Here is a 23,028-nt window from a genome sequence, read left to right as displayed (position 1 = left end):
ACCCAGGCTTGACATGCCATGATTCCCTTCCCTAGTCCTCCAGCCAGGTAGGATCTCTGTGTGTGCTCTGCATGTTTCAGGTTAACTCGGGATCTGAATCTGTGGTGGGCTGTGCTGCTTCCAGCACCGCAGAGCAGCATGCTGTGTGTGTACCATGGTGGCTAGGCCTAAAGTAGGCCTGTCATCAGAAATATGTCATTATGGTTGGAAATAACTCTTCCCTTCCATTCTTTACTATATTGCCTGCTATGATAACGTCATTCTATTTTAAATCTCATGTTCTTCTAATCTCATTTCTTCTCCTTCCAGAAAATAGATGCTCAGTTAATACTTATTTAATCGATTAAAAAATAGTAATTTATTGGGGCCAGCAGGTGGCGTGGTTAAGGCATTAGACTCCCACATGATTGTGATTTGAATCCTGGACCTGGCAGCTTGAAACTCACACTGGGCATGTGTGCTTGTGCACTCAAAATCCTGAGAGGAGAATGGAGGAGGAGGGATTGTGGTATGACCATCCTCTCAAGGGGGTGATTTCTCACTTCCCCTCTCTCTTTGGCAAGTGCACCTGCCCTCAACAAAATCACTCTTAAAAAAAAAAAAGAATCGTACTTTATCATTGCTTTGTTACGATAGTGATTCTGATCTAATTCTGTTCATTCTGTCTTTCGGAAACAGAAGACAGGTGTGCTACCTTATGTACCTCTGGTGATTTCCTAGGTGTTTAATGAGTGAGGGCAGTCTAGTAAGTGCAGTGGTGGTCGACAATCTGGAGGGCAGTGCATCTAAAGTTGCTTGTACAGTTGTCATCTGTGGGGCCAGGAGGTGGTGGTATAGTTAAGGTATTGGATCCCACATGGCCCGTTCTGTGATTGAGTCCTGGACCCAGCGACTTAAGAAAACATGCCAGGCATGTGTATATGCCCGTGTGTGCCCAAAATCTCAAGAGGAGAATGGAGAAGGGATTGTGGCATGACCATCCCCTTTGGAAGGTGATTCTCACTTTCCCTCTATCTCTGGTGAGCACACATACCCTATGGTAAAAATCTAAAAAAAAAGCATCATTGTGTTGTTGACTTGTTTTATGCAAGGGAAAATTGAGCATAGAAAGCTGTTCAGAGGGACCAGCAGATGGGCTAGTGGTTATGTCACTGGACCCTCACATGGCCGACCACAGCTTGATTCCCGGACCTGGAGGCTTGAAATTCACGCCAGGCATGTCTCAAAATCTCCAGAAGAAATGGGGGAGAAGGCCAGGCACGTGTGTCTGCATGCTCAAAATCTCCAGAAGAAATGGGGGAGAAGGGATTGTGGTGTGACCACCCCCTCGGGGGGGGGGTGATTTCTCGCTTTTTGTCTGTCTGTCTCTGGTGAGTGCATGCACTCTATAGTAATCTCTCTCTAGGAAAAAAAAAAGAAAGATAGTTGGATATAAAGTACTCTTGTTGATTAGCTTTGCTATGCTTGCTATTTGACTGCCTTAACCTTAATCCAGTCAGAATTAGTTGTCGTCACTTTGGCACTACATTTTTTATTTCAATTTATAAGTGTAGGATCTTTTTTTTTTTTTTTTTAGAGTTTTGCTGTAGGGCGTGTATGCTCCTCAGAGAGACAGACAGACAGTGAGAAATCATCCCCTGGGGGGATGGCCATGCCTCAATCTCTTCTCTTTCATTCTCCTCTCAGGATCTTGGGCACGCATGCACACACGCCTGGGAGATGGCCATGCTGTAGCCCCTTCTCCACAATTCTTCTCTTGGGATTTGAGGCATGCATACATGCATGCCCAGTGTGTTTCCAAGTTGCCAGGTTTGGGATTTGAACCATGCTGTTAGTCATTTCAGATCCAGCTGCCTCAACCACCACACCACCTGGCTCACTCTTTGCTGATTTTCTTAGTCCCAATTTCAGCATTAAAATGTATTGTTTTAGGGGCTGACAGATGGTTAGGGGCGCTGGACTCCCATACGACTGACTGCAGTTCAAATTCTGGACCTGGTGGCTTGTTTTCTGTCTTTCTCTTTCTCTTTCTCACCCTGTCCTTCTCTGATAGAATTAAAAATAAATAAATAAAATAATTCTTTAAAAAATGTATTGCTGGGACCAACAGTTGGCATGATGGCTATGTATGTCACTGGACTCCGATGTAGTTGACTGTGATTCGATTCCTGGACCTGGTGGCTTAAACTCTTGCCAGGCACGTGTGCATGCCCAAGATCCTGAGAGGAAAATGGAAGAGAAGGAATTGCAGCATGGCCATCCCCCCTGGAGGGGTGATTTCTTGCTTTCTATCTCTCTGTCTTTCTGGCGAGCGCACGCACCCTATAGCAAAAACCTCTTCAAAAAAAAAAGTATTGTTATGTAAGCCCAGCTATAGTGGTATAGGCAGTAGAGCACCGCTGGGATATTGGAGCCAGAGGGGAAGGCCCTGGGTTTGGATCCTGGGTTGACCCAAACACACTGGATGCACCTGTGATCCTGGCTGGCTGATGTGGGAGATCATGGCATGGTGGAGCTTTGTCAGGCGTGGTCCCTCCCTTCTTCTCCCTGTGCTCTGTATGTCTATGTGTGTGTCCATCTGTCTCTCTCTCAGGAAACACATTTATTTATTTATTTACATTTGTTATTATTATTATTTGTCCAGAGAGAGACAGAGAGAAAGAAGGCGAGAAAGTAAGCTACCAGGTCGGGACTTGAACTGTGGTCAGCCATGTGGGAATCCAGCACCTTTAAGCATCATGCCACCTACTGGCCCAGGGAATAAACTTTTAAGTACTGTTGTGTTAAAAAAAAAAATGATTACTTCTCTTCAGTAATTTATTTCTTTCTTTATTTCAGTTGACCTGGTTACTTATATAACAAGGTTCCAGTGGGATATGGCCAAATATCCAATCAAGCAGTCCCTGAAAAATATTTCTGAAATAATTGCCAAGGTAAGATGAAAATGAAGACAAACAGGACTCATCGATTTAGAGTGGCTTTGTGTATTTTACAATTTAGTTACAAAGTACTTTTTTTAGATTTTTGGCACACTAATTATATGTCACAGATAGAGGCAGAAAGAATCCTTACTCGAATGTCTCGAATGTCAGATGTTCAAAGATGTTTGCTGTTAAAGATGCTAAAAAGTAGAATGCTTTTGTGTGTAGTTAAAGTTACGTAGTTTACTTATTTGCATGGTTAGCTTAAGCAGCAATGTTTAAGAAACTGTGAAATTCTGGAACCAGTAGGTGATGTGGTGAAGGTGCTGGACTCTCACATGGCTGACTATGGTTTGAGTCTGGACCCAGCTTTCTCACTTTCTCTCTGTCTCTTTCTCTGGTCAAATTTAAAAAAAAACCAAAAAACAATAGTAGCAATAATTATAGGAGTAATAAATAATTTTTTTAAGAAAGAAAGAAATTCTATGGACCAGCACACGGCATAATGGTTACGTCACTGGACTCCCACGTTGTCAACCATGGTTTGAGTCCTGGACCCAGCGACTTCAAACTCCCACCGGGTGTGTGTGTGTGCCCAAGATCCTGGGAGGAGAATGGAGAAGTGATAGTGATGAGGTATCCCTCAGGAGTGATTTTTTTCACCTTCTCTCTCGCTGTCTGCCTGTCTCTTTCTTCAACGAGCGCACGTACCCTATAGCAAAAATCTCTCTCTAAAGAAAAAAAGAAAAGAAACTTAGAAATTCAGTGTGTGTGTGTGTGTGTGTGTGTGTGTGTGTATTTTTTTTTTTTTTGAGAGATTTTTGCCTTAGGTGCGTGTGCTCGCTGGAGAGAGACACACACATTGAGAGGGAAAGTGAGAAATCACCCCCTGGGGGGATAGCCTCACTGCAATCTCTTCTCCTCCATTCTCCTCCTGGTTCTTGGGCATGCACGCACATGCACCTGGCATGATTTTCAAGCCACCATGTCTGGGACTCAAACTGCAGTCATTCATGTGGGAGTCCTGCAATGTAACCACTATGCCACCTGCTGATCCTGAAGTTCTATATTTTTAATATAGATTTTAAGGGTAGCTGAGATAGTGTAGAATAGGAAAATTGGAGTCTATTAAAGATTTATGAGTCATTCAGGTCGATGCTAATAGTTACTTATTGGGTTTATGTACAGTATTTGTTCAAACAATAAACTTTATGGGTTCTCTTTTTTCTTTCTGATTTTAGCAGTCCTCCATTATCCATGGCGAATATGTTCCCAAACCACGGATAGTACCGAATCCTATATGTACTGTGTTGTTTTGATCTGGTAACCGAGAGGGCTACTAAGTGGTGAAGCAGCAGGTTACATATATAGTGTGGGTATGCTGGAAAACAGATTAACATCCTGGACTGGACAGAGCAGAAGGGTATAAGATTTCATCAGGCTACTCAAAACAGTGTGTGCTTTAAAATACACAAAGTGGGGCCAGCAGGTGGTGTGGTGATTAAGGTGCTGGACTTCCATATGGCCAACCGTGGTTCAAGTCTGGATCTGGTGACTTGAAAAACACACTGGGTGTGTGTGTGTGCATGCCCAAAGTCCTGAGAGGACAATGGAGGAGAAGGGATTGCAGCATGGCCATCCCCCTAGGGAGTGATTTCTCACTTTTCCTCTCTGTCTCGTCTCTCTCCAGTGAGCACATATGCCCTATGACAAAAACCAAAACAAACAAACAACAAATCTTAAAAATTGTTCATTTCTGGAATTTTTCATTTTCTATTTTTGGACCATGTTTAGACAGGAATGAAACCATGGATAAAGGGCACTGATCGTATTATTGGTCCACTGCTAGAAAAATGCCCATGTTCATGTATGACATGATTTTTTTTAAAGATTTATTTAATTTTATTTGTTATTATTATTTATCTTTTAATTTGACCAAAGGAAGACAGAGAGAGAGAAAGTGAGAAAGCAAGCTGCCAGGTTCGGGACTCAAACCACAGTTGGCCATGTGGGAGTACAGCACCTTAACCACCACACCTGACCTGCTGGCACCATCACATGATTTTATAGAAAGTTCCAGGGAGTACATGGGCCCAGTAGCCCACCCATGAATCTGCCAGATAAGAGCTCTTTTTATATTGAGACATCACAAAACTTGAGAGAAAATGTAGACTTCTTAACAGAAACTAGAATGAGGCAGATAGATAAGGCCCTATTAATTGTTTGCTAACATTCTGGCTAGGGCCAAAAGTATGTCGTAAATCCTTGGACAGGTTTTCCTTCCTGGGCTCCGAGTGACTTTAGTTGTGCGGTGTTCAGTGTAGGTGTAAACGAATAGGTGAGCAAAGGTTTTAATTACAGTCATCATCCCGTTCAAAGAAAATGAGTAGCTCAATGATGTAAAGTGGTGCTCTTACTATAACTGAACCTTATTTTCTTTTGGTCTTTACCAAGGAGTTAGTCTTCTGCTTCCTGATATTTGTAGATAAGGAAACAGGCTCAGAGAGGTGAAGTGACTTACCTAGTGTTACAGTTAGTAATGGTAGAGTCGAGCGGAAACCAGTTCTTCAAATTTTAAATCTGCTTTACCTTTTCTCCCTAAGCAGGTAGTGGTTTTAGTCCTCTTTTGAAAAATCAGCTTTTGGACTGTTTACAAAGAAGTTTAACTGCAGTTTTAATTTTACTGAGAGAATATGTTGTGTAATAGTGGGATTTGTATAAACAAAACTCTGCAATATAGTTCCTCTTGGAAATCCATCTTTCAGCCTTGTGATTGGTTAGTAATCTCCAAACACAGTGGCCTAGATTTTGTTTACTTGGTTTAATAATATAGTGGGGCCAGCAGATGGCATAGCAGTTATGTCGCTAGACTCCTGCGTGACCGACTGCGGTGAAAATCATGCTGGGGGCATGTACATGCATGCGTGCCCAAGATCCCAGAGGAGAATGGAGGGGAAGGGATTGTGGTGGGGCCATCCCCCCAGGAGGTGATTTCTTACTTTCCCTCTCTCTGACTCTCTCTCTCCAGCGAGCACATGTGCCATAAGACAAAAACCTCTAAAAAAATAATAACAACATAGTAGTAATAATTAAAGTAACATGTGGACTAAAACATCTTTCGTAGAAAAGATTCACATGGAAATTATCATATTAAAAATGAAGTAGGGGGTCAGCAGGTGGTATAGTGGTTGAGGCAGTGGATTCCACATTGCCAGCTCCGTGGATCAGCAGCTTAGAAAACACGCCTGGTGCATGTATAAGCCCAAAATGCTGAGAGTAGTGTGGAGGATTGTGGTGTGGCCATCTACTGCCCGCCCCCGCCGCAGGAGTGATTTCTCACTTCCTCTCTCTCTAGCAAGTGCACATGCCCTATGGCAAAAATCTAAAGGAAAAAAAAAAGAGTGAAGTAGGGATCCACCCATTGTAGTGCATGCCAGATCCTGCTACTTGGCAGGCTGGCAGGACTCATGGCAAGCCTGGGTCAGTGCTGGCCCACAGGTGACATGCATGTATAGTCTCAACTACTTGCAAAGCTGAGGCGGGAGGTTTACAACACGGCTAGACCCTGTATGAACCCCCTGCCCCTGCCCCCAACAAAAGTAGGTTATTTTTTAAATGACATTTTAAAATTGTGCTTTTTAAAAGTAGAGGGAACCCCCAGGAGGGCTGGCCCTGTAGTCTGGCTAGGTTAAGGAAGCTAAAATTGTGCTTTTTAAAAATAGAGGGAGCCCCCAGGAGGGATGGCCCTGTAGTCTGGCTAGGTTAAGGAAGCTGGATACCACATGGCCAACTGTAGTTCAAATCTTGTCCTGGCAGCTTAAAAAAACATGTTACTCAAAATCACAACAGGATAGAGAAATGAAAGAGAAGAGATTGTGGCATGACCATGTCCCATTGTGGGGGTACTTTCTGTCTGTCTCTGGCACATATGCCCTTTGGCAATGAAAATAAGTAATTAAAATAAAATAATAAAATATTCTTAAAAAAGTAAATAAAATAATAGAATATTCTTATACCTTTGGCAATGAAAAAAAGTAATTAAAATAAAATAATAGAATATTCTTTAAAAAGTAAATAAAATAATAGAATATTCTTATATCAGAAACTTACTTTCTAATTCCTTTTTTTTTCTTGGTAGAAGTTAAAGTTCAGCTACTTTAACTGTATCAGTACAAGCAGTTTAGGAAAATTTTGCCCATGATTTTTCCTTTTCTTCTTTGAAGGGAGTAACTCAGATTGATAATGACCTGAAATCTCGAGCATCTGCGTATAATAATCTGAAAGGGAATCTTCAGAATTTGGAGCGAAAGAACGCGTAAGCATCTCACGTATATGTGAATTTAAGAATCGGGGAGGCTCAGTGCTGTGCACTGATGAGATACTGCGGGACTTAGTAAATTCCAATGTATACTGTTTCATATAACATGAAGTTCATGACGGTAAGTGTATAGGATTCACACTTGTCAAAACAGACGTGAGACTGATTTATTATACCTCATAAATAATATTTTGGTCCTGGCTTATCCCTTTAGCTATTTGCTATTTCATGGAAAAACTATCCAAATTAATTGTTTAAGTAAAACCATGGTTTAATTGCATAGCAGTTGACCTGCTTAAAAGAATTCTGTATAAAAATGCTTTTATGGTGTAATAATTATTCTCTAATGTGTTTTCAAGTTCAGATTTTTTTATATAGTAAGTTTTCTTAAAATAGGATACACTTGTCCTTTTGATCTTCTGTGATGACTATAAGTACATGGTTAATTCCAGGGGTGCAGTTACACCCCAGAGAGCAAGCTGGTTGGATACTCCCAGTGATACGAACAGGCAAATGCTCAATTTTCATTACGGGAGGATCATTACTGGATGACCGATTAAAGGTTGATTTGCAATTGTCGATTATGGGCTTCACTAACTAAAATGGCCTGGTATCGAATGATATCCAGGTAGAGTGAAGGAAACCAAAGCTTATGCTCATGACGTAATTTCATCATTATGATGAAATAGACTTTAATCGATGTCTGATAGCACGTTCCCAGGTAAGTTACTATATACGTAGTCAGGAGCAAACGCAAAGGTAAATGTTGGCGTTTCTTTGTTTGCAGGGGTGTGACATATTCAGCTGAATGTTGGCATCCTAAAGTGAAAGTGTTAGCTAAGACTAACCTCTTTTTTGAGGTATATATGTAGTTTATGTGAATCTGATTAACCTACTGCTTTTCCACTTGTGTTATAGAAGCACGTAAGTTTTAGCCTAATGTTTTTTCTTTTTCCTCAGAGGAAGTTTGTTAACTAGAAGTCTAGCAGAAATTGTGAAGAAAGATGACTTCGTTCTTGATTCAGAGTATCTCGTCACACTATTGGTGGTAGTTCCCAAGTATGCCTTTCTATCTTGTTAAGATACATAAGAGAAGTTTTAGTATCTGGCATTGCAGTTTGAAGTTTTCTGTAAAATCCAAGTATAAAAGCAATGTGACCTTGTCCATTTTTCTGTCATCCAACGTTCATGTGGCACGCACATTAGAATATATTTCACAATCTGGTAATGGAGACATCAATTATAAACTGAGATTCTAGATTAAATTTAGCAACTTGCTAGAATTGGCTCATTAACAGATTAAGTAATGATAAATTACTGGATTTTTTAAAGAGGTTTTTGCCTTCAGGTGTGTGTACTCATCAGAGAGAGAGACAAACAGTCAGAGGGAAAGTGAGAAATCAACTCCCGGGGGCATGGCCTCGCCTCAGTCCCTTCTCTGTCTTTCTTCCAGGGTCTTGGGCACACACGCAAAGGTGCCCAGCATGATTTTCAAGCCACCGACTCTGGGACTTGAACCACAGTCAGCCATGTGGGACTCAGCCACATAACTACAGTTCCATCTGCTGGCCCAAGTTACCAGATTTTTTTAAGATAGTAATTTTAGATTTTTCCAAGTAGTGAGGTCTTCGGATTTTTCTAAACATACATGTAAAAAACCTGGTTAGGGTAAAGTAAGCTCCATAAGATGCAAAGAATGGATTAGATCAGGGGTTAGCCAATTTTTTTTTCTGTGAAAAGTGTTAGACAGTTAGCGGCCCTGTGCGCTGTGGGACCTCTGTCCCCACTCTTCAGCTTTGCCATGTCAGCTTTATCTGAAATACCAGAGGGACTGTGTGACGGGTGGGCTGCTTCACGCTATTTAGAGAAGCAGGCTCGGTTATTGGCTTAGTTTGTTGACTCCTGGATTAGGTGACCCTCTGAAATCGCCTTTAGATTAGGTTGTCTGTGTTAATTACTGTTCGATCGAAGTTAAAATGAAAACTTTGGGACACTTGTAAAAGTCTAGATCTCTGTGTGTGCATGTTGTGCGTATGTGAGTGTCTGTACATGTATAACACTATTATGTGAGTGTCAGTGTATCTGTGTAACACTTACTGACTCACTTCTGACCTACACTGAAGTCTTGCTATCAGGTACTCCTTGGGAGATCAAGCTGAGGAGGGAGATTTGTGTCCTTTGCAGAGTATTACAGCATGAAGCTTTCTTTGCTTTGCTCTACATTTTTGTCTGGGTTGTAGACTGGGGACATAAGAAAATGATACCTCCTGAAAAAGGGATGGAAAGCACCTCCCTGGGATTTACAGTGGCTGCAGTATTGCCAGCATTTTTCTCCCTTTATGTAGTGTGTTGACTTTTGTACTTTTCTTTGCATGTACAGAGGGACTTAAGACTGAAAGTTTTGACTTTAAAGGTTATGTGTTTTAGTTAACATAACTCCCTGGGACCAGCAGATGGCATAATGGTTACATTGCTGGACTCTCACATAGTTGACCGTGGTTCAAGTCCTGGACCCAGAGGCTTAATAAAACTCATGCTGGGCATGGGTACATGTGTACTCAAAAACCTGAGAGGAGAATGGAGGAGAAGGGATTGCGGTTTGGCCATCCCTCCTGGGGGAGGTGATTTCTCGCTTTTGGTCTTTCTGTTTTTCTCTGTCTCTGGCGAGTGTACACGCCCTATAGCAAAAATCTCTACACACACACACACACACACACACACACAAAAAAAAAAAAAAAAAAAAAAAAAAAAAAAAAAAACAAAAAACATGTAACTCCCCTATGCTATACTGGAACAGGTGATTATTTAGAATACATTTCTCTATATCTGTGCTTTTATATTATGTTGAAAAATAACCTTTGCCCAGATAAAAGATTTGTCTCACTTGAACTTAATTTCATTTTCATAGCTTTTTGTAATTGAAACATAGGACCTAGCACACCTTCCAGAACAAATGATTCTCTATCCTGGCCCACCATAATTCTTCATTTTAAATCTCAGAAGTAGTTGTCTTTCCCCACATCTGCAGAAGTCAGTGGCCTCTAGAGCAGGTGGTTGCACAAGGTTCTGTGGCAACATGGCTTGCTGTCATTTGAGTTCCTCATTAGCTCTGGACTCTGCTTTCTGGGGGTAAAGTTTTATTCAGCCCTTCATAATGGCCACTGAATGGAAATGAGAGTAGTTTCAGCCTGGACTTTCTCTTTTTTTTTTTTTTAAATGACACTTACTACGTTTCAGACATGAAGTTTGACAGTAATTTTAAGTATGTCCTGTACTTCCTTTCCGAACTCAGTTCTAGCTGGTGCCTCTTTTGCAATAGTTACTAGTAATAAGACGGTGGTGATCTCTATTTCCGCTTCACCCGGTGTATTTGAAATTCATTTTCAGGAGGAAACTTGAATTAACTTGCTATATGCATCTGAAATATATTTATTGCCGCTAAATTCCTTATTTGTCTCCTTTTTTAGATATGGCAGGAGGTAGACCCTTTTTTTCTAGATACGGCAGGAGGTAGGCCTTTTTTTTTCTTTTTTTTTCTTTTTTCTTTTTTTCAATATTTGTTGTGTCTTTGCAGATTAAACCACAATGACTGGATGAAGCAGTACGAGACCCTAGCCGAAATGGTAGTTCCGAGATCTAGCAAGTAAGTAGTCATCTTTGTAAAGCTGTTTATTTTCTAGAATTCTTTTTATAGTTTGGGTGTTAGATTAGGAAATACCTTTGCTGTCTTTCCTTTGTGATAAATTTACAGTTTTAGAACCATCATTTTCAACGCTGATATCATCATTTCAGCCCTGGAAGGGACTTTTTGACCCATGCATATTTATAGACATTGCAGTTTGAGGCCAGTGAGGTGAGGTCATTTGCCCAGAGTCACACATCTCACTATTGTCGGGGCTAGGACTAGAACCCCGGTTTCTGGTTCCTACTGCTCTGTGCTGCCTTCTGAAAAAATCTTCATTCCCTCTTATTTGCAAATCTAGTATGTGCGTACAATTCCTCTTTTTACTTTGCAAGGAGAGTGGGCCTGCATGGCTGCTAGAGTGCTGTGTTGACTTCCAGATGTTCACCATCACTTTGAGCATGTTTATCTCATCTACCTTTCTTTTAAAAAGAAAATAAAAAAAGAAACCTTTCTATTAAGCACTTTCTTAATTATATATTTAACATGATCTATTTTGAAATTTCCAACAATTCTTGAAGCAGTTTGGGCAGTTTGCATTCTTACTTTCTTAGATGAGGAAGTCAGATGCTTAAATAGTTGCTATGCTCACACGTGGCTATGTGAGCATCCAGGGCCAGGTTCAGACTAGAACTCAGATCTTTTGAGTCCAGGTCCTTTACTCATTTAATACTATCTCATGTCACTTTTTTCCTGTATTCTGCCATTACTGCATAAGATACTCTTTTAGAACATGTTAAATACGGTGTATAAGCATCCCAAAGGATTCTTTTATTTGTATATGCCTCAGGAGGAGGCAGCCTTGTGAAAGAAAGATAGAGGCACCAGTAAGGAAGTGGACTTAGTAAGGTCAGGCACATGAAATATTTTCTTTTCCAGTTTCATTGTGTCATATGGGAGGTAGCTTAGTATAATGGAAAGAGTCCTGGACCCAGAGATTTGAGTTCTTTTGCTGGTTCTGCTGCCAACTTGCTGTGTAACCTGGGGTAAGTCTTTTAACTTCTCTGGGCCTCATTTTCTTTGTCTGTAAAATGAGCAGAGTACCTTCCCTGCATAGGGCATTTTAAGATTCGAAAAAGTATATAAACTGTTGAGTTGTTTTAAAAGTCACGATGCACAGGGAACCAGCAGTTAGCGTAATGGCTATGTCGCTGGACTCCCACGTAGTCGACCGCGGTTCGTGTCCCGGACCCGGTGGCTTAAAACTCACGCCGGGCGCGTGTGCGTGCGTGCCCAAGATCCCGAGAGGAGAATGGAGGAGAAGGGATTGCGGCGTGACCATCCCCCCTGAGGGGTGATTTCTCGCTTTCTGTCTCTATGTCTCTCTCTGTCTGTCTGGCAAGCGCACGCGCCCTACAGTGAAAATCTCTCCAAAAAAAAAAAAAAGTCACGATGCACAGAAAAATGCATCATGACTTTTCCAATGACCCAATATAATGTAGTCATAATTATAGTTTTACAGATGTTGATCTTTTGAGAACTATACCACAAACCTGTACTTACCATGAATTTTTTCCCATTTGGGGGAATATCTTCTAATCAGACCAGCTCTTCACATGGGAAAAGGAGGACTGCAGTTGTGTCTTGATGTTATTTTCTGATTTATGCTGTTTATCCTGACAGCACCTTCCTGTCTGTAAGGTGTTAAAGCCAGGGAGCTTGACTGTGTGTCTAGAAGGCAGGTGAGGGGTGGCTGAGGACCTAGTACCTGTGGAGTGTTCACTCTGACCTAAACACGTGTCAAACCAGATTTCTGGGGCCGATGTATATCTGGTTAAGCAAGCCCAGATTTACTTTAAAATAAGGACTTTAAAAATAGTACTTAAGGGCCAGTAAGTGGTATGAAGGTTAAGGCAGCTGGATCACATATGGCTGATTGTAGTTTGCATCCCAGACCTGTAGGTTTAAAAATCACACTGGGTGCATGTGCATGCATGCCCCGAATCCTGAGAGGACAATTGAGGAGAAGGGATTGCGGCGCGGGCATCCCCTTTCGGGCTGTGATTTTTCACTTTCTGTCTCTCTCTGTCTCTCTGTGGCCAGTGTATGTGCCCTGTGACAAAATGAAAGAAAGAAAATCAAAACAAAAACTACTTGAGAGATTAATCAATTGATATTGAAAATCACTTTAGCACTCTAAAGGAACAGGTGTCAGACAAAAATAGTTTTTTGTTTTCTCTTATCTTTTTTTTGAAGTTTGTTTCTGCCATGAGTGAGAGACAGAGAAAGATAGCACCCCCAACAGAATTTCAATGCCACGATCCATATCCTGCCTTCAGCTGGCTCTTGATCACGGGTACTCATGAACCTTATATACGCAGGGAGATCTCTGGACGTGAACTAAGAACCTTCCCATGTGGGATTGCCTTGAAGAGCATCGTGTTTCACTAATTATTACATTACCATCTGGACCCTAAAACTTTTTTCTTCTTCCATAAAAGAGAGACAGACAGACACAACCCCAGGAGGGTCTTCACACTGCGATAGACCTCCAGGCTCAGCCGGCCTGGGTCACAGCACATATGTGCCTGATGTGCACGGTAAGGTCCTATGATCCTCCTGAATAGCTGAGGCCATCGGCGGGCACCACCACATCCATTTTTAGGGCAGGTAGGGAATCAAACCCAGGCCTCCTATGTGGTCTCAGCCTGCCCAGGATCAATCAGCCGGTGTTCGTCACAACTGAGTTAGGAACATTTTAGTGCAATGTCTTCTTAATGATCCTAAGTGCACACTTTCTGGGAATTTCCAACCTGTCCTCATCCATCCCGTCTCTATATTTCTCTGTTCAAAATACATTTGGATCGCTGACTCAAAAACGTACCTTTTTTTTTTTTTTTAAATTTCTAGAGGATCTATGCACTTGCCAGACAAAGAAGGTACCCCTAATGTCATGTAGTCATGCTGCAATCCCTTTTCCTCCATTTCTCCTTTTCATCCCTTCAGGCTCTTGGACATGCATGCAATATGCCTGGAGTGTTTTTCAAGCTGCCGGGGCCAGGATTTGAACTGTAGTCAGCAGTGTTGGATCTAGCTCTTTATGCACAGTGCTTAACTGCTGCACAGCCTGGCCTATCTATTTAAACTGAGTCACAGAGAACATAGCACTAGCTCTGTGGCTTGATGCTGAATTTTTTTGCTTAGCCTAATAGCTACCATGTTTGAGTAGTTACTATCTGCTAGTCATTGTTTTAGGTGCTTTGCATAGATTAAGTTAATTAATGATAGGTGGTGACACTTTCACTCGTTACTTTTTGGGGTACTTGAGTGATTACCCTTAGGAAGAGTGAAGATGAAAGTGGAATTTTTTTTCAAAGAGATTTTTGCTATAGGGCACCTGTGCTCGTGGTAGAGACAGAGAAAGAGAGAGAGAAAGAGAAAAAGTAAGCAGAAGTCACGCCCTAGGGTGGTCATGCCACAATCCCTTCTCCTCCACTCGGGATCTTAGGCACGCATGCACATGTGACTGGCTTGAGTTTCAAGCTGCCGGGTTCAGGATTTGAACCCCAGTCGACTATGTAGGAGTCCAGCAACGTAACCATTATGCCATCTGCTGGTTCCCGAAAATAGAATTTTGATGTAAAAGAACAGATTGAAAAATAACCATCCCGAAACTTGAAAGAAATAATTATGTTTTAAAAATACCCAAAGATGGGGGCTAGCAGGTAGGGTAGTTAAGGCATTGGACACTCTCATATGGCCGACCACGGTTCGAGTGCTGGATCTGGTGGCTTGCTTTTTCATTTGCTCTCTCTCTCTCTAGTCAAATTAAAATGAATGAATAAATAAAAATAAAATAATTCTTTAAAAAAAGTACCCAAAGTCTAGGTATTTGTAATGGTGGCTTACTTTTTCATTTGCTCTCTCTCTCTCTCTAGTCAAATTAAAATGAATGAACAAATAAAAATAAAATAATTATTTAAAAAAAGTACCCAAAGTCTAGGTATTTGTAAAACATTTTACATATGTCTTAAATGATTGGACAGTTTTTAAGGTTTTTGCTGTAGGGCACGTGTGCTTGCCAGAGAGACAGTGAGAGGGAAAGTGAGAAATCGCTGCCCTCAGGGAGGACGGCCACTCCAGAATCCTTTTTCACTCTCCTGAGATTTGGGGCATGCACACACATGTGGCTGGCATGATTTTCCAGCTACCAGGTCCAGACTTGACTTGTGGTCAGACCTGTGGGAGTCCAGCACCTTAAACCACCATACCACCTCCTGGCTCCATGATTGGACAGTTCATTGAAGGGCTGTGTGTGAATGCCATGTCAAGGTTATGGCTAAAGTGGATGTTGGGGGCTGCGTTCTGACTTTTTCTTGTTGGAACATTGTTCAGAAAGAAGTGTTTTTCACTTTTACTTTCAGAATTACCCTGTCCTTTGTGTGTGTCTGTCTGTCTACTTTTGCTTGTTAAAATAGTCCAGTTGGGTCAGATCACAGTTTAACTTTTCTGTCATTGGAATCAGCCCCACAGTCTCATCGCAGGGTCATCATCGTTGAATCGTTAAGTATGCACTCGTATGTGGTTCCACACCCAAAGTCATTTTGCAGAGCTAAATTAGAACCATGAGCTATATAGTTGCCTTTCTAATCAGTGGACTTTCCTCAAGCTATTACACATCTGCGTTAGGAAACGTTTCCTGACAGTGTGTCTTTCTGGTGATGTCCATGCTGCTATGACTGAATAGAAGTTCCAACCTCTCTGGGCCGTCCAAAGCCTAACATGGAGCCCCGAGATGTATACAAGATGTTTATCAGTATGGGGGGGAAAAGGAAAGATCTGAGGTATGAGGTTCTGCAGTGCAGGGAGGCTGGCCAGGCCTCAGTGGGGCTGGCTTGCGCAGGTGAGAAAAGTAGACTCTGGAAAAGAAGAGTGCTTAGTGAGGAGAAACTGAAAATAAGCCAGCCCGGCATTGATAGAGACCGAAACGCTTGGGTTTTAGGGTCTCAAGGCTTTACTCAATGTTTAATTTTGTTAGTTTGTAAGAAAATATGTCCAGCAAAGGCATCAAACAAAACACATTGTAACCGACAAGGACTGTCTTTAGTGTTTGAGGCAATACAGAGAATAGCACTGGAGTGACTTGGGAAGGGCTGCTCTACCCCACTGTTACTCCTCTTCCCTCTGAGTTTTGCCCTTACTATGAAAGAGAGAGGTCAAGTCTAAAGCTCTAAGTGGATTTTTTTTTCTTGTTTTTCTAGTGTTCTCTCAGAGGACCAAGACAGTTACCTTTGTAATGTCACCTTGTTTAGGAAGGCAGTTGATGACTTCAGACACAAAGCCAGGGAAAACAAGTAAGATTATTATTTTTTTATCTTCTTAATTTACTAGATCAGCTATATATGGTATAGACAATTTTGTTTTTTTCTTCAAATTTAGATTCATTGTTCGTGACTTTCAGTATAATGAAGAGGAGATGAAAGCAGATAAAGAAGAAATGAACAGGCTTTCTACTGACAAGAAGAAGCAATTTGTATGTGTCCTTAGTATTTAATATTATCAGTGTTAAGCAAAAGAAAAAGTGGTATTGCTTTTCTTTGATTAAAAGAAAGTAGAACTTGGGGCCAGCAGGTGGCATGGTGGTTAAGTGCACTGGGTTCCCACACAGCCGACCGTGGGTCAAGTCCTGGACCCGGTGGCTTGCTTTCTCACTTTCTCTCCATCTCTGTCTCTGTTCTCTCTAGTCAAATTAAAATAATAATAATGATGATGAATAAAATTAGATAAAATAATTCTTAAAAAAAAGAAAATATAACTTTGCCTTTGAAACATTTGACTTCAGTTATTTTTTTGTCTATTGAATAATCAGACTGAATTTTCTTTAAACAAGCTTAGATCTGTGAGTAGTTCCCTTAAAGTACCTACCTAAGGGACCAGCAGATGGCATAATGGTTACTTTGCTGTATTTCCACGTAGTCGACTAAGGTTCGAGTCCTAGATCTGGCAGCTTAAAACTCACACTGGGTGCATGTGCATGCATGCCCAAGATCCTGAGAGAACGGAGGAGAAGGGATTGTGGTGTGGCCACCCCCACCCCCAGTGGTGTGATTTCTCATTTTCTGTATCTATGCCTTTCTCTGTCTCTCCAGTGAGAGCACCTGCCTTATAGCAAAAATCTCTCTCTCAAAAAAAAAAAACAAAAACAACTAAACTAAACTAAAAGTTAATTACTTACCTAAATCCCTTTCAGAAACTAATTTTAAATGCAGTGTTTCAGTCTTTGTAATGAAAGAGGCTTTTAGTTAAGTCATGAAGTTCTCTCTTATTAGTAAGAATTTTCATTTTCTTCAGGCAAATTTTTCAATATGTCAGTCTTTTATTGAAACAATATCTATTGAACTGTGTAAGAGCTCTGTGCATAATGAGGAATAGGGATGGAGTTGTGAAACGGAAAGATGATGTCAACTCTCTTGCTGTCTTCCATATAAAATTATTATTATTTTTTAAAAGAAAATGAAAAAACACCTCCTTTTTTCTCTGGGGACTGTGGGCACACATGCTTATATGCCTGGCATGTTTTCAGGCTGCCGGGTCTGGGACTTGAACTACATAGTTGACCATGTGGGACCTAGTGGCCCCCTTAACCACCATGCCACTGGCTGGCCCCCAAGTGAAGGATTATTGTAAAGACTGAAAGCTTGTCCAGAAAGGGAAATATGTGATAAGTGGAAATTTGTTTATCTTGTCACACGAGAAAAATAACAGGCAAATTCCACTGAAAATTATTGAGTACTTTATCATCTCAACCGAGAGGAATCTAATCCTTGCCAAGTACTAGCCCATATAACCTACTTGTTAGGGGAGATCCGGAAACCTTTTCATAAGAGAACAGATATTTTGACCCAAGATGTTCCCCTTGGTTGTGTTATCGCTTTTGCTTAAATCAGTTAGTACATCCAAAAGAACCCAATAATGCTATCCCCGTAAGTGTCGGCTGAATTAATAATGTATGTCTTTTAAGTATGGAGAGTAGGTATTATTTCACATGTTTTTTTTAAAGAGATATTAAATCATAGTAAATATTTTATGTTTACAAAGAATTTATATTACATAATAGAATCATTAAAAATTAAAAACTTGACAAGGTTTTAGGGATTTGAATCAATCCCCTTCTTTTACAAATGAGCGAACTAAGTGCCAAGGGTATTAAATTAATGATTCGCCTACATTCCTATTTATCTTTGTTCCTGAGAAGTTGTTTGCAGGTTGAATTCTATTTTAAATGTATTGAACGCTTTAGGGTATTGTGTAGTAAATTTGAATTTTTATATTTTGGTTTTCAAACCTAGGGCACCTCTGTATTTTGTTCCGCTTGTACTACTTTTATTAAAATATGTATCTTTTTCTATGTTAGTAAATTGGCTCAGTGCAGGTTAGTGTTTATTGAAGTTAAATAATGACTAGTCTTTTAAATGTAAAATAGTCCACATGGTGAGAGTAATACTTGAAACATTTTAAAAGTGAATGTGTGACTTAATTTCCTGTAGATTCCTAGTGGGTAGTCACTATCTTTGAAAATATTTGGTCTATCAGGCCAGTCAGTGGCATGGTGGCTGGGGTAGCTATATCCCACACTGGCAACCACACGGTTCAGTGTGGACTTGGCGGCTTGAGAAACACACCAAGCATGTATGCATGTGTGCCCAGAATCCTGGGGGAGTGAGACATGGAAGAAAAGGATTGTGGCGTGACCACCCCTCCGGGGTGCTCTCTCACTCTCCCTGCCCTCTTTCTTTCTGTCTTTGGTGAGTGCTCATGCCCTCAGGCAAGAATTTCAAAGTACATGTATTTGGTCTATTCAGTTGTCATTTTTCAGACCAGAGTTGTAATTCTCTCTTCTTTTTTCTAGGGACCACTTGTGCGGTGGCTGAAAGTGAATTTCAGTGAGGCATTTATTGCGTGGATTCACGTGAAAGCATTAAGGGTTTTTGTTGAGTCTGTTTTAAGGTAAAGATCATTGAGAAACTTGGAACTGAAGAGTTCATAGATTCCTTTACTGTGGACTTCTTTACACAGCAGTGTGAAGTTGATTTAGGAGACCCTAGAGGGCCCATCATGAGCAAGAGATGGTCAAGATTATGTAGCTTATAAAGAGCCGTGTGTTCTTGTCCATTAACGCCAGATTCAGAAGAGATCCATACAGTTACGCTTGCTGGTATTTTCCTTTATGTAGTCAAGTTAAAAGCAGATCATAAAATATTAGCTGATGTTCATTTAAAAGGAACTCTTGCAAGTATTTTACATGTAGTTTGGTACACAGTATAACAATGAGTTATTAAAATTATTTCATATTAACCTAAAAGATTTAAATCTTTTGTGATGCTTAACATCTCAATCATCTGCAATTTTCCACATGTTGCTCATATATGGAATAGTTTTTTTAAAAAAATGAACCTTGTCTGTACCCATGCTCGCTCCTTTTAAATATCTTGAGATTTTTAAAGGAGGTGAGCGTAATCTCTTGTTTATTATCATAAAAGTATTAACCTTATATATTATCCTTATTTCCGGAGGGTATTCACAAATTACTTTAAAAATTGAATAGTAATTAAAATAAGTCTTACTAACCCACTCATTTTAAAGAGCGATCGCTAATGGAGAGTTGGGACCGGGAGACCTGTGTTTCTGTATGGTAATGTTTCCGTGTACCTGCGTTGGTGGAATTTGTAAAAGCAGTCAGTAAAGGGAGATCCTCTTGCCATTAACCAGGAGTAATGGGTAGCATGGAAGTATTTGCCTTCTAAAGACAATCTCTTCATGGGCCTGCTTGCGTTGCATACTGTATTTCTGCTTCCTTGGAAGGTATGGCTTGCCAGTGAACTTCCAAGCGATGCTCCTTCAGCCGAATAAGAAGACAATGAAGAAACTGCGAGAAGTATTACATGAATTGTATAAACATCTAGACAGCAGCGCAGCAGCCATTATTGATGTAAGTGCTTCTTTGCTAGCCTTGTAGAGGGGGATTTGGAACGAACTGAGGAAAAAAAAGTTATTGGGAGAAGCTAGAAACGGGATAGTAAATATCATCGTATTTACTCATTTTTGTCATTCGAGCTTCTCAGTTTATTAGGTAAACGTAGTAAGTAACTTGTAGTATTTACTCTGTTTTACACTAGTCACAGCTGTGCTCTGCTTCCTGTGTATTATGAGATGTTCATAACTGCAGAAATGCAGAAACAGCCATTGATACTAGTTGTCTGTAGAAGGTATAAATTGCAGAGAGGAAGAAAATAAGTACAATTGGTTAACTTTATTTAGTAGAAGTAGTGGAGTCAACAGGTGAGCATTTTAAGGAAACTATCTTTCTAAAGGAGTATATGTCTGTATCTTCTTTTAAATAAAAGAATATGTTTGTCCTTTGTTGTGATGGCTTAAAATTGTGAGCTTTTATTTTATATTTTTGATGTTATATACCTTGCTGATTTTTTCCTCTATAGTTAAGAATGTCAGTATCTCATGTTTACACTAGTCAGAACCATGAAAAAGTAGTTTTTTAATTAAATTGTCAGAAAAGTCATAAACTACTTTTTGTATGTTTTTCTCTGCAAAAATGCATAATGACTTTTTTAAAAAAAATTTAAATTTTTATTTATTTATTTACTTAAATTTGACCAGAGAGAGACAGAGAGCCAGAGAGCGAGAGAGAGAGAAAGCACAAGCCAGCATGTCCGGGACTTAAACCGTGGTTGGCATTATGGGGGTGTCCAGTGCCTTAAACACCATGGCACTTGCTGGTCCTGCATCATGACTTTCCCGATGACCCAATAGATGGAAGAAAATGTAGGAAATGACTTCCTACATTGTCATGGAATTGTGGATAAAATGCGAAATATAACCATTTGATACAGGATTTCCTACCAACAGATTCTCACACTATGCATAATATTAATAAGTGTGATCCTTGAGCTCATACTTAGTTTTTAAATTTACTTTTTAAAGAATTATTTAACTTTATTCATTTACTTATTTATTTTAATTTGATCAGAGAGGGACAGAACAAGAGAGAGAAAGAGAGATAGAAAGGCTCCAGATCCGAGACTTAAACCACAGTTGGCCATGTGGGAGTCCAGCACCCTTAACCACCATGCCACCTGCTGGCTCCCAAATCATACTTGGTTTATTTATTTATTTATTGAGAGTTTTTTTTTTGTTGTTGTTATAGGGCACGCATGCTCACCAGAAAGGCAGAGAGAGACAGAGAGACAGAAAGCGAGAAATTACCCCCCAGGGGGTATGGCCACACCACAATCCCTTCTCCATTCTCTCAGGATCTTCGGCGCACATGCACTTGGCGTGAGTTTAAGCCACCAGGTCTGGGACTTGAACCACATTTGACTTCATGGAAGTCCAGAAACATAGCCATTACTAGTCCTATACTTGGTTTATTTTTATCTAACATTTTGCAAGCCTTATATCTCATAAACTCTGTAACCTAAGTCTGAGATCGAAAAATGATTTTTTTCCAGTACATAGGAAAGGGTGGTAGATCATGGTCAAACACTTAACAAACTGTGGAGCCAAAGTGCAGGATTCCAGCTTCACTACTTACTGGTTTCCTAGGGAAAATCAGTGTTCCAGTCGTCGTTTCCTCTTTTGCAAAACAGAGAGAATGATGCCCTAACTCAGATTAAATTAGCATACATGCTCAAATTTAGCCCAAGGTAAATGATGATTTTTTTTCTTTTTCGTGTTCTATAAGTATATAATTGGAGACTCGTCTGGTTTTTCCAAAGGCTCCCATGGATATCCCAGGCTTAAACCTGAGTCAACAGGAATACTACCCCTACGTGTACTACAAGATTGATTGCAACTTGCTGGAGTTCAAGTAAAACGGCTCGGCCCCGCCCACCCTGCCCTCGTGTTGGTGTACGCTAACAGAAACAGGTTGCAGTATGATAGTACTTTTAACTCTGCTATCCTTTGCTTGCTTCCTACCCCTTTTCCTAGGTGAGTTCTTCCACAGTGGTCCATATCTCATTTTCTTTTTAAAGGAAAATATATTGTTTCTTTTTATTGATCAGGTCTGTAAATGTGTACTAAAATGAATCAGAGTTTATTTATAAACAGAATAGTTTATTTAAAGAGAAGGTCTTTTCCTCACTGATATCGTGGTATGCATTAATTCTATTTGTTTTTATTGTGCACAAAAAGCCTTGTTTACAAGGGAGTGGTGTAACCGTTTATACCATTTTGTTCACTGTATTTAGTAGACATACTGTCTAATAGTTACTGAGTCGTGATGTAAAGAAATGTGACAATATTCAGGTACATGCTTTCCGAATGTTTCAAATTACAATCTCTGAACACTGTTGACACCCACAGGAGAGAATAAAATGACCTGTGCAAAGGTGCATTGTGGCGTGTGTCACTCCAGAGGATTCCAGTTCAATTTGAGAGTTTAATAAATGTTGTCGTAGCTAACTTGCTATGCTACTTTCAGGAATTTTGTTACCTGTTGAGGTGTGGCCATTGGTGTCTGACTTGCATATGATTTAATTGTGCCAAATTTGGGTCAGAACACAAATACGAAGGTTATTTTTCAGTGTATGATGGACATTTCCATTTGGACACTAGACTTTTTCTTCTCTCAAATGATTAAGTGGGGCCAGTTTTAAATATAAAGTATAGTGTAACTGTAACATGGCTTCAGTTACTTGTTTTGCCTAAGTCTTTATTTTACAGCTTTCTTTTTAAAGATCTATGATTATAAAAACATTTCAATATGTATGTCATTTATGACATAATCTGCAAATAGAGACTTTGACACCCTTTAAAATCTCTGAAAGGGGCCAGGCGATGGCACAGTGGTAACACAACTGGACCAATACGGGAAAGGTCCTGGGTTTGTGTCCCGGGACCTCCCTGAACATGCTGGGGGTGTGCGAGCACGCGCACTGAGATCTAGGCTGGCTCAGGCTGAGGATGGATTGTGGCGCAGATGCCCTGTTGCCCTCTTAGAAGAAATAAACAACAACAAAAAAGTATCTGAGATGAATGACTTGGTTTAGCACCTGAAAGATCTTTTAAAAGAGGTTTTGTAGGGACCAGCAGATGATGGTTACTTTGCTAGACTCCCATGTAGTTAACCATGGTTTGAGTCCCGGACC

The 23,028-nt window shown here is 40.4% G+C and overlaps 1 protein-coding gene across 1 annotated transcript in view; it reads left to right on the top strand.

Annotated features, from left to right (window-relative positions):
• The window catches only part of ATP6V1C1 (ATPase H+ transporting V1 subunit C1), a 48,628-nt gene extending 26,286 nt beyond the window's left edge, over positions 1-22,342 (top strand). The window contains exons 5-13 of the mRNA XM_006145574.2: positions 2,839-2,933; positions 7,145-7,236; positions 8,200-8,298; positions 10,814-10,882; positions 16,123-16,215; positions 16,301-16,394; positions 18,771-18,868; positions 19,724-19,850; positions 21,655-22,342. Of these exons, the coding sequence (XP_006145636.1) occupies positions 2,839-2,933; positions 7,145-7,236; positions 8,200-8,298; positions 10,814-10,882; positions 16,123-16,215; positions 16,301-16,394; positions 18,771-18,868; positions 19,724-19,850; positions 21,655-21,750 (863 nt within the window). The 3' untranslated portion in view covers positions 21,751-22,342. The remainder of the gene's footprint in view (positions 1-2,838; positions 2,934-7,144; positions 7,237-8,199; positions 8,299-10,813; positions 10,883-16,122; positions 16,216-16,300; positions 16,395-18,770; positions 18,869-19,723; positions 19,851-21,654) is intronic.
• Positions 22,343-23,028: the final 686 nt, after the last annotated feature.

This window comes from Tupaia chinensis, unplaced genomic scaffold (assembly GCF_000334495.1).
Source record: "Tupaia chinensis unplaced genomic scaffold, TupChi_1.0 Scaffold000154_1, whole genome shotgun sequence".
Classification (NCBI taxonomy): domain Eukaryota; kingdom Metazoa; phylum Chordata; class Mammalia; order Scandentia; family Tupaiidae; genus Tupaia; species Tupaia belangeri.
Note: the sequence above shows the minus strand (reverse complement) of the source record. Positions and strands in the feature narration are given on the sequence as shown.